Source organism: Cheilinus undulatus, linkage group 3 (assembly GCF_018320785.1).
Source record: "Cheilinus undulatus linkage group 3, ASM1832078v1, whole genome shotgun sequence".
Lineage (NCBI taxonomy): Eukaryota > Metazoa > Chordata > Actinopteri > Labriformes > Labridae > Cheilinus > Cheilinus undulatus.
In genome coordinates this window covers 31437074-31449345 of record NC_054867.1, presented here as the reverse complement: position 1 = coordinate 31449345, position 12272 = coordinate 31437074, and the positions used below count along the sequence as shown (strand labels likewise).

Genomic DNA, 12272 nt, shown 5'->3' with positions numbered 1-12272 from the left:
GAGAAAAATCACACCACTCAACGCGCTAAATAAGACAACTCTCTGACCTCCAGCCAGTTAGAAAAATAACTATGAAGAAAAAACGTAGATATATATTTATCTTTGTCAGTTTGAAACGATTTTCTGACCACGTATAGACACACTGTATAGATTTCTCTCTATATGTATAATATATGCATATCTATCATATATGTGTACAGTTATTATTTTTTTAAACGAGGCACAGGCCACCTTGTTGAGAAGGAGAAAACAAGTCACTATGCTCGGGGAGGTCACACAGTCTACTGCTGGAAGAGAAGGATTACAGGAAAAGGGGAGCAGGTCAGAAACTGGGCTGTCAATGGTACAAATAGACCTGCAGGAAAACAGCTATTCAATATCGCTTCCTTTAGTCTGAAACAGTTTGATGATAGCAGTAGTCCCCCAAAGTCGAATCATATTTACAAAGCTGTCTTTTATGAAGCTTTTTTTTTATTCTCCTGTAAAAGGACAAAAGGATGCTCTCAACCAGGTCTTCTGACACCATTCAGTTTAAGCACCAGCAGAAGCACCATTAGTAAAAATTCCTGTAACACAGAGGAGGTGCATAGGTGCATAGTCTCAGAACCTCAAAATAATCTGACCAGTGAATATTTTGTGACCGCTCTCTTGGCCGCTCTGATTGGTCGGTGTAATTACACTTTGATTGAAAAATTTGTGAAAAGAATGAAGAACCAAAAAACAAACGCATTCACTCCATGTTAACACCTGCATAGATTGATTTTTTTTTTTTGACTACTTCTGATTCAAATGAGGTAACATGAAGAAACACCAATGGCAGCCGCAGCCTTAAGGCCAAAACACGCCCGAGAAGAAGTAAAGGGCCCTGCTCATGCAGCCAAGGAAACCCTGTTGCTGCAGACTGGGCTAAAGGCGGACTTACTGTAAACTCTGAGCTCTTTCTTTTTGCCAACAAGGAATGACAACAAAAATCACTCAAAGAAATGCTGTGTGGAACATGCTATCGTGGCAAAAGCAAGTGAAGGGACATTACATCACTTCTAAAGATGCTAGACATGATCTGCACTAGAAATAGGATGTGGTAGGAGCAGGTATAAAGGTTATAAAATAGGTCACCGTGTGCCACAAAGGCTCAAATATCTCATGGACACAATCAGATGACTAAAACAACAGAAGAGACTGTGCACACTGAGGGTCATGACAGCCAGATAGAGGGGTCAGCAGGGCAGTGAGGATTGAGACAGAGTCAGCTGGGAGCCAACCAGAGCGAGAGGAGTCAGTCCGGCAGGTGAAGCAGACACCAACACAACCATGATCTTGAATCAGTCAGTGGAAGAAGGATGAAGAACAAAATACTGAGCACAGACAATCAGGAGCTCTCTGCTGGGAGGATGAAGAAGGCGTCGTTGGCCTGAGGAGGCACAGTGTCCCACAGGTGACGGACAGGTGAGGTGACCTCTGGGGCATTGACGACATCGCTCGTCGAAGCAGGAGTCTGACAAAGAGAGCATCCGTTTCTCTGTTAGCAGCAACTTTGGATCTTTTTACTCCAGTTTCACTCCATCTGTGATCAGTAGCCAAGAAGATGATGACATCAGCTCCTGTGCAAACAAAGAGATCCAGGGTCACCTTGAGCAGAAAATGAAGAAGAAGAGAGTATAAGAGGCAGTTCAGAAATGTGTTTATAATAATATATGGTGTTTTTACACATAAATAAAACTGGAAATTGCCTAAAAATTGTTCATGCTGAGCTGCATGTGTGTGCACAAACTTTTGACCCTAAATTTACCAAAAGTTTTTCTGCTGGGCCCCAGGTAAGATTTCTACCTTAACTTTGGAATGAGACAGAGAGTGTACATAAGCCAGCCCATAAGGGAAGATAGAGGTGAAAGCTTTCTGGAACCCAGCCACATGAAGGTAAGAAAAAACATTAACCATTTTAAATTCAAGGGATGAAAATTGCAGCAAGTTTATTAAAAAGAAAAACTGAAATTTCCCATTGTCATAAATATTTAGACCCTTTACTCAGTACTTTGTTGAAGCACCTTTGGCAGCAACTACAGCCTTTAGTCTTTTTGAATATGACACAACAAGCTTTGCACACCTGGACTAGGGGGGATTTTCTGCCATTCTTCTTTCCTCTCAAGCTCCGTCAGGTTGGATGGGGACCATCTGTTGACAGCCATTTTTTTTTCAGAGATCTTTGATATGGTTCAAGTCAGGGCTCTGGCTGGGACACTCTAGGACATTCACCGATTTGTCCCTAAGCCACTTGTTTGTTGTCCTGGCTTTGTGCTCAGAGTCACTGTCATGTTGAAAGGTGAACCTTTGGCCTGGTCTGAGGTCCTGAGCACTGCTGAACAGGATTCAGTTCAGGATTTCTGTAATTTGCTCTTTTCAGCTTTCTCTCAACCCTGACCAGCCTCCAAGTCCTTGCTGCTGAAAAACACCCCCACAGCATGATGCTGCCACCACCATGCTCCACTGTTTGGATGGTATTGGGAAGGTGATGAGCGGTGCCTGGTTTTCTCCACATGTAACATTTAAAACTGAGGCCAAACAATTCAATCTCAGTGTCACAAGACCAGAGAATCTTCTTTATCAGTCCAAGGGCTTTTTAATATGTTTTACACTAAAGAGAGGCTTCCGTATAGCCAATCTCAGAATCTATAGATTGACAGAGGACTGCAGTGCTGGTTGTCCTTCTGGGACTCTGTCCCATGTCCACACAGAATCTCTGGAGCTCAGTCAGAGTAACCATCGGGTTCTTGGTCACCTCTCTTACTAAGGCTCTTCTACCCTGATTGCTCAATTTGACCAGAAAACAGGCAACAGGCAACATCAATGTTGTTGTGAAGGCTTTGAATACTTATGTCAATATGATATTTCATTTTCTTGTTTATCATAAACTTGCAACATTTCTAAAATTGTTTTTTTTTTCACTTTGTCATTATAGGGCACTAACTGTAGATTAATAAGAGGAAAAATGAATTTAAACGGTAAATAACAAACAATAACAATTACAAAACTGATGAAAGTGAAAATGGTCTAAATACTTTGCACTGCTAATACTCAACTACCTCTTCTTTAAATGGCATGACATTTTTTATGAGAACCTTAACTCCAGGGGTTGGCACATGGAACATAACTGTTGGACTCTGTTACCCCTTTTTCCACCAAATCAGTTCCAGTGCTGGTGCTTGGCTGGAGCTGGAGCCGGACCAGAGTTGGTTAGATTAAAGAACCGACAAAGAGCTGCTTGCTTTTCCACAGGAAGGAACTTGCCCCAACAGCTATGTCAATATATTATATAACATCACCATGCATCTACGTTTTCCCAGCAACACTAGTGCCAAGCTCCAGAACAACAACAACACAAATAGCAGATCCTCTTGCTCTACAAGTGTTGCCGTTTCAACTCTCCTTAAACTCACCAAGCACACCTGTTCAATGGATTTTTGTTGCTCATCATAACTGTGCTGAATGGTGGTCATGTCTGAAGAGAAATGCACATAACCTGATTGATTATTGGCCAGCAAAGAGTTGGTTCAATGCTGGACCCAGTTTTTCTGGCAAGGGCCAGCTCTTTGGCAATGAAAAGAACTAAATGAATAGAACTAACTAAAGAACTGGTGCTTGGCTAAGCACTGGCTCCCAACCAGCCCTAAACCCAATTTGGTGGAAACAGGGTATTTATCGCTGTGTCAGGGACAGAAAAAAGTTGGGATACTAGAAAATAAAGGAGAAGAAAAGGAGGTGCACATGACCCCAAACATAATCTTGTTAAACTTTTTCTCTGCTGATCTGAGCCTGGCCATGGCAAATCTTAGCCAGAAGGCTAGCCCCAACATTGTTGATATTATCAAATCAAATCTGAGGAAGACTCTTTCATTTAGCCTATGAGGGGCCAAGAAATTTTTGTGTGTAAGCTTGTGTAAATGTAGCTGGTAAAAGTCACTTTTATTGTTATTGTGTTTCTATATCTTGAGTTTGACGTGGTTGTCTCTGCATTGTGAGTGGATTTTGTGCAATTGAACTTGCAACCAACGGCAGAAAATAATTGAGGTTCATCACAAGGAAGCAGCACAAAACATGAATGAGATACAACAGAAAGGCAGCTTTAAGAAGCAGCTTCTACTTTGTTATGCAGCAGTTTTTCACGTAACATCCAGCGTTTTCATGGCAGTGACAAACAAATTGTGTTTGTCATGGCTGCTCCATTATGACAGCAATGATAAAAAGACACATCCTGTTATAATTATAAGGATTTCAAAAAGTCTGTGGTTTTGAAAACTGTTGGAAATATTTAAGGTAATGTAAGAACTCAACTAAAAATATATGTAACATAGGAGCTGTAATTATCTTAATTTAATACACACATTTCAGTACTAAAATGCTTCACATTGTTGTATTGACATAAAGGCAAAAACTTTGTTATAATATTGGACTTGCTTTGCTTGCCATCTTGACTATCCTGTAAACGCTATGACTGCTGTGTCCTTTGAACTCTTGTCATGCCTGCTGAGAACCTCACCTATCTCACCCCCTTGACAGGAAATATGTTGAGCTGTGAGTGACATAAATGACTAAATATGTTGGAAATTTCAGGTGAAGAAGATCAAGATTTTTCTGCAAATTTCAGAGATGCATATGAAGCAACTTAGAAAAATCATTTGCAAAAAAGCATTTGGTTGTAAATATTATATGTAACCTTATGTGTGAAATTACCTGCTCAGCTGTCAGTCTCCGTGCATGACCTGCACACCTGAGTGCCCCCTCCCTCCCCCAGAAAATAAAAAAAAAAGGTCCCATTGCTGAGTGTTGATTGGGTGGAGGTAAGAAATGTCTGGTCAGGTGGTGTTTCAACATCATGGCATGGCTGTGCTCCTCCAGTAGTGACTGAATCATCTGGATAACAGGAATAAAACACATCTTTAGATAAATGTGCCATACACTGCAGGCAGAGAGAAAAACGGCAAATCATATCAGTGTAAAAGTCTTGAATGAATCTCACCCCTCAAAACAACATTAGAGCTTTGGTTGTCACAGCTGGGATTATGCCCAGATGCCCTCGTCGTCATCCTGAGATGTGCAGGAAAAGAAAAAAGTAATTACAAAGTCAGGTACAGATTTTAAAAACAAGACATTTTTTAAACAGCAAAGAATGTATATATATATATGAAGTCATTGCTTTAGTTCCCTACAGTACAATCTTAACAGATGTTAAAAAAGGAAAAGACTCTAAATGGTGAAAAATTAGAGTAAGTTTAACAGAGGTGCTGCTATATCACTATATCACTAAATCAGTATTGGAAAAAAAAGAAATATAACAAAATCTGCTGTAAAGTAAAAGAAGCTGATGTTCCAGTACAACACCATACAGAGACCAAACACATTATAACATGTAGAATAACAGAAATTTGTTTAATAATCTTTCATTTCTAGGAAATTTTAAGTTCTTTGCAAAAAATAGGTAAATTAAATTTCCATTATTGTTTTGTAAAACTTTTGTATGTATTTCCAAATGTATTAAAAATGTATATATAAAGTCAAAATTTACTTTCAATACCAGTAAATAATGTGTTGATTGGAGTTAAAAGAAATGGATAAATTGGCATTTATTCTGTGTTCCGCTTGTTAAATTAAGCATTATTATATGTATTTGTGATTAAATGTAATATAATAAATATAAAACCTAATAAAAGCTGTATACATTTTTGGCTGACTGCTGAGGTCAGCCCTACAGATAGCTCTGTCTGTGACTGACTGAGTGCCTGAGTGAGTGATCCTATTTTCAGAGTCATACCATACAGAGTTCGGTTTGCTTGTACTGAAAGTCATTGGTAATGGCTGCCTCCACTGCTAAATATACCTCAGCTATAGCTTTAGCATTGTATCTATGTATGTGATAGTTACGGGGAAAGGGTTAGTTGCTGTGTGTAGTTGTATACAAGACCTGCTAGTGGAGCCATTAACTTGGACGTAGCCGCAGCAGCGGTTGTGTCTGAACTGGACAATGTGTATTTATTTAAACAAGTGCAGAGACTAACACTGAAAGCTTTCTGTGACAGAAAAGATGTTTTTCGCTCTACTCCTGGTCTGTTTCGGCATGACTTTCTGATGGTGGGAGTTGGGAGAATTGACGTTGCCCAGGGCTTCGTCTCCACTCAGACAGAGGGAAAGAAGAAAAAATAAAACTATATAAATTTATGTAACCAGTTAAAATAAATTAGGCAAATAATAATAATAACTAAAAAATAGTTAAAATGAAAAAATCACTGCCAGAACACACATTTCAGTCAGGCATTGCAACACACATCCCAGATAGTTTCAGTCAGCCATATACCAAGTTTTAACCTAGTCTTGTTTCATTAAATTTAATTTACAGTATTGTAATATTGTCTGAATAATTTGATGGTATATTAGGGCCACTTTAAAAATATAAATGCATAAATAAATACATAAAATAAAAATGATGCCTTCATTTTGGTGAAAAATTATATATTTTTTAGATTATAGGTTTATAAAAAATCTGAGTTTCAAGTCATAAACACAGGAAACTTACAAATTTCAAGCTGAAAAAGATGGGATTTATGGGGGGGGGGACTCAACATTTTTTAACATATAAAGTCATAAATTTAGGAGGACAGAAACTTGAATTTTTAAGAACAGACAGTTTAGTTTTCTTATTGTGCATCATTTGTTCAACATTCATCATACCAGGTGGAAATGCCTTGTAAAAGAACTGCAGGTAAAGGCCTAAGTTACACTTTTTACTGGGACTGAGCAATAGAGAAAATCAGAATGTGAATCTGAATTCATCACATTATCATTAGCATCTACAGTTGGAAGAAGAGGCATTGCTCTAATTTGGGGCTATTTAGAAGAAAACAACAAACTGACAGCATTTGGGAGACGACTGATCCAGTTACTGTTTAAAATTTACAATTTTAAAATGTCAGAAATTTATGACAATATAAACTTTAAAAAATGCAGTTTTTAAATTTGGACATTAGTTTCATGTAAAATTATGACTTAATTTAAAAAAAGTCTTTTATTCTTGAAAATGATTGAATCTTTTTTTTTGTTGTTGTTCTTAAAGTGGTCTTAATACTCTTTTTTAAATAAAGAATTTCCTTTTTTTATATTAATTTAGCTCTTTAGTAGTAAGAGTTATGTCAGTGTGGCCATCTTGGACACCTGATTTGCCCATCTTTGCTCAGAGTAGAAATCTTGCAACCTCATAAATTTAGAGAATGGCAACCTGCCAGCAGTAATGGGGTTGGACATTTTTTAACTGAAAATTAACAATAAAAAAGAAAATAAACTGCATATGTTTTGTGAGATGGAGGAGAGTAAAATTCATTTGCTGCTGTTGTGCTTCCCTCTCTGGTTATTTTATCGCTTCATGTTACAATTCTAGGACGTGCCTGGCTTTCCTTTGTGTGTCCCACACACAACAGGATATCAGATTCTAAACACTGAACATGTTTAATATCTATGAGCTGAAATTGGAGATGCCACAGTGCTCTTCTGAGCAGATTGGATGCTTTTTAACATACTGTACATCCCCAGACAGGAAGCTCCCATAAGCACCCTGTTGCTTATGGCTTTATTTTATTGAGAAAGTTTGCTTAGGTGCCCTACCTACAAAAGACTTAAAATGTGTCAGTGATATCGAAGTCCCTGGTGAATTGGGGGTAGCAGAACAATTATATATGATGACATGGAAAACGTCTCACCTGGTCCTGGTTTGGGCGGTGACCAGCATGCGGGGGTCCTCGTGCTGGCCCTCCACGATGATGGGGCGACGGGTGACGTGGATGCTGGGCGTGATGTGGGTGCTGTGGGTGCTGAGGGTGCTGAGGGTGCTGAGGGTGCTGGGGATGTGGATGCTGGGGATGGGGTCCTTGTTGAGGAGGGCCATGTGGGTGCTGTGGATGAGGGTGCTGTGGAGGAGGATGTCCATGTGGGTGCTGCGGAGGATGCTGTGGGTGCTGTTGGTGTGGGTGTTGGGGCTGGGGAGGCCGTGGGTGCTGTTGATGTTGGGGAGGCGGCTGAGCATGCTGAGGGTGCTGCTGGGGGTGCTGCGGGTGAGCAGGGTGAGGGTACTGGGGTTGTGGCTGCTGTGGGTGTGGGTGCTGTTGGGGGGCTTGCGGGTGCTGCGGGTGTTGTGGATGCATGCCGTGTGGGTATGGAGTCTGTTGGGCGTGGGGAGCATGGGCGGGATGGGGATACTGGGGCTGGGGCTGAGGCTGGGCATGAGGGGGCTGGGGCTGGGGGTGGTGAGGACCGTGTGGGTGATATTGCTCGTCTTCATAGTTGTCTGCAATTAGCTTCATTCTGCTCTGAGTCTGCAGGGAGAAGGGAGACAGTGCAAACATTTAACATAAAGTTATCATTTCAAGCACATGTGGGTGGACATGTAAAAAAAAACAAAAAACAAAAAACAAAAAAAAAAATGTATACAACCCAGCGCATAAATATGAAACCAATTAGGGCTTCAACTATTTCTAAAGTTAAGACTATGTATAAAATAATATTTAGGGAGAAGGCCTCCTATTTAGAGGAAAAAAATAGATCACAACATGCATGAGATAAGGCACTTAGCCTAGCATAAAACCCTCAGGGCTGAATCTGTCTCCATTCAAAGGTGTTAAGCAAAATATCTTGAATAAATGAATAAAGGGAGTTGCAGAATTTGCCTGAGGCTAATGTTTGTAATCTTTTTTTTTATGTTTAGTAAGATATTTTAAGTATTTTATTTATCCTCAAGTGCCCCCCGTTAACCCCTGCACAGCTAACCTACTAACACTCATGGCCCCTACTACCACAGAATCAGCAGTAAAGACCAGTAGCATACAGGTCAGTCATTGCTTTAATATCCAAGAGTAATCAAATCCAAATGTTTACTCTGGCTTTTAGACCTTGAGTGAAAGCTAATCAGTAATATATCACGTTATGAAAACACATCAGCATCAGCAGGCTACCTATGGACAGGATTAGCGGTGTGTTGCTGAGATAATTCCTTATCCCAGGTGACTGTGAGCCATTGCTTTGATTGTTGAAGCTTCTGCTGGGGATTCTTTCTGTTTATGTTGCTAACATTAGCTGAGCTCTTCCCCCTATGAGTGAAGGAATACTAACTCTATTTGAGCTGTCCTTACTGTCACTTATGTCTTGACCTGAGCAGCGATTTTATGGTAATATAACATTTTGCTGTTTTACATTGGTTGCACCATCCCACACTGAAGTGTGTCCGCTCACCTAAGCAAAACTGTAATTAATCATTTTCTTTCAAAAATAAGTGATGCCTGGCGCGCCGGTAGTCGACTGGTTAAGGCGCACGCCATATACGCAGGCGACCCGGGTTCAAGTCCGGCCCGTGGCACTATTTCCTGCATGTCTCTCCCCGCTCTCCTCCCTGTTTCCGACTCTATCCACTGTCCTATCTAATAAAGGCAAAAAAGGCCAAAAATAAATCTTTAAAAAAAAAAAAATAAATAAGTGATGCCTCATTTTCTTAATTAGAAGTAGAATAAATATTCTTACGGTTTTAATATTATTAATTTTATATAGTCACACAGTACAAAAATATATTGACATATATTGTTACTTTTGCTCTTGTTAGAAAGTGGACATATATTGTATATATATTTTAATGGTAAAATAATCTTGAGCAATTTTACATTGGTTGTACCACCTAACTGTGAAGTGTACCTGCCCACCTTTGAAAATAAACTATTTTATCTTCACTTGAAAAGGATCTACAAACCATTGTAATTTGGTCATGAGTGTCAGCTGGAGTGAAATGGATGATAAATTATGCTACAATCTGATTTTATCACTTCATTTCAAAATAAAATACCCATGATTATAGATGTGCCACCCTGATATTTAAGAACTTTCCAATTCCATAACAAAAGTTTCTTGATGAGCTTACAAACTTCAACATAATGAATTTTAATAACATTTGTTTTTGCAAAAATAAACCATAAAATCATGCCAAAATATTCTGAGTTACTCACAATTGAAGGCATATTTAACAAAGTAAATAATCTGTTCATTTAATTGGGCAGTTGTGCCACCTGACATTTTTGGGGTTTTGATATGCCAAAATATTAAATGAATTATACTATTCAAATAAACTGAAAATATATTCAAAACAAAACAGGTTTTGTAGAAAAAAAATTGATAGACTGTCTGCCATGAACTGATTAATTTTTTTCAAAAGGAAATAACAAACTTGGACAAAAAAATATGCTGATCAGGTCACTAATGAATACAGAGTCTTACTGACATACGCCAAGTTGATACTAATGTTGGCCTGTCCCTCACCAGCTGGCCAATGAGGAGGAGGAGTGCATCAGCTCAAAAAGATACTGGGAAGAAAGCTACCTCTGCACATGGGGACAGGCTAAAGTAGAGCCAGATCTAACCTGTTTTTGGCTGACTGCTGAGGTCAGCCCTACACATGGCAATGTCTGTGTCTATGTCTGTGTCTGTGTCGTTCGTTCGTTCGTTCGTTCGTGAGTCTGTCCATCTGTCTGTCTGTCTGTCTGTCGGTCGGTAAGTAACTGAGTGAGTGACGCTTTTGTTTGAGCCACATACTACAGAGTTGCGTTTGCTTGGAATTACTGCTGTCACTAATGGCTGCCTCCACTGTGTTAACTAGACTAGAGTTAACATCATCTATGTATGGCTCATCCATACAGAGTTGGAGCTCTCTAATCGCTTCCTCCACTGCTCTAAATACTCAGATATAGCTTTAGCCTCTGTTTCACTAGAACTGGGCCACATTTCTGTATGACAAAGACAAAAAACAACCCTTTAAGCTTGTCATGTTGGGAAAGATGTTTTTTTTACTCCTCTGCTGTCCTGCTTTGGCATGATTATGTGATTGTTGAGTGGGAAAAGGTAACTTGTGAAATCTTATGTACACTACAACTGTTCATGCAGCAATTAGCTCTTAGTCACAGCAGCACTTAGTCAAATCTGGACATTTCTTCATTAAAACAAGTGAAGACAGCAACACTACAACACGGAAGCTTTCTGCGTCAGAAAACATGCTGTCGCTCATATAAGTAATGTTAAGTGAATATGTCGGGGGGGGCTAAGTGTTTGAGGGCTTCTTACCAGAGCCTGCTTGGGGCCTCACTTTGGCCAGGGACGGTCCTGTTTATAGATAATTAACAGATATAAAAAAGGATAGGGACACTGAAGTAGAAATTCAGTTTAATTGTATACATATTTAGACCCTTACGCACCTGTCTGAGGAGAATTAGAAATGTTCATGAAACCTGCTGCAGTTTTTCTTTTATTTTAGAATAAACAGCGTTTTATTGTTAGTATAAACTTACTACCATTAAAGACTTATATCTGACAAAAACATTTAATGTCCAGTGACACTGTCTGTCTCTATCAGTGAAGTGTGACACATGTCTCTGAAGAGTTTCATATGAACACAGAGAAGTGTTTTATTAAGAGGAGGGACACAGAGAGAGAGGGCAGCATGTAGCTATGTAAATTTAAGCAACCACAATAAATTTGGCTCAAAAAATAACAATAATGACAAAATCACTGTGCCAGTCAGGCATTTTAACAGGCATCCCAGATAGTTGCGGTCAGCCATATACTAGGTTTTTACCTAGTCTTGTTTGGTTATGCATCCACTTCCCTGGCCCATTAACAGATCGTGGGCCCCTGGCCAGTTGCCCCAGTGGTTAATCTGGTCTTGTCCTCAGGTAAGATTGTTTGAAACAGTTTTGAATCAAGACTTCAACTTTAAACTACAAAGAGGAACTCTCAGTTTCCTTTGATTTGGCGCTCCCCGTGGACAAAGCAGTGCTTCCTATCTCAATGCAAAAAAAGCCATCTCATCCTGCTTCTTTAAACAGTGAAACTAATCACACATCAAGAGTATGTGTTGTGTATAAATTTTAACAAAGCTGCTTGTCTTTCGTGTCTGACACACACCAAGCGGCAACTTGGTGGGTGTCATTAAAAATAGAGAGACAGAGTTGATCCATGTTGATGCTGATGGTCATGTTTTCTTCAGTAGTGCATAAAGAGGCATCAGTATTAATTTCAGTCTCTTTTATAAACAGCTAAAAACTCCTGAGCTTTAATGGTTGCATTACTCATCTTACATGAGGAAGTGATTTCTTAAAGACTAACATGACTTGAAGCTTTAAAGCAAAAACTTCTAAGGCCCAGGGTTTGTAATGTATCTGATTCTTATATCATAAGGCTTTTTTATGGGTTTGATTTCA

At 39.4% G+C, this 12272-nt stretch overlaps 1 protein-coding gene across 6 annotated transcripts in view; it reads right to left on the bottom strand.

The window, feature by feature from the left end:
* Positions 1-4778: 4778 nt before the first annotated feature.
* erc2 (ELKS/RAB6-interacting/CAST family member 2) overlaps positions 4779-12272 on the bottom strand; it is a 74337-nt gene continuing 66843 nt past the window's right edge. For all 6 annotated transcript variants that reach the window (XM_041782914.1, XM_041782918.1, XM_041782917.1 and 3 more), the window contains 3 exons: positions 7743-8354; positions 5015-5082; positions 4779-4908 (listed from right to left, as the gene is read on the bottom strand). In XM_041782914.1, coding sequence (XP_041638848.1) covers positions 5056-5082; positions 7743-8354 — 639 coding nt within the window. In that variant the 3' untranslated portion in view covers positions 4779-4908; positions 5015-5055. The remainder of the gene's footprint in view (positions 4909-5014; positions 5083-7742; positions 8355-12272) is intronic.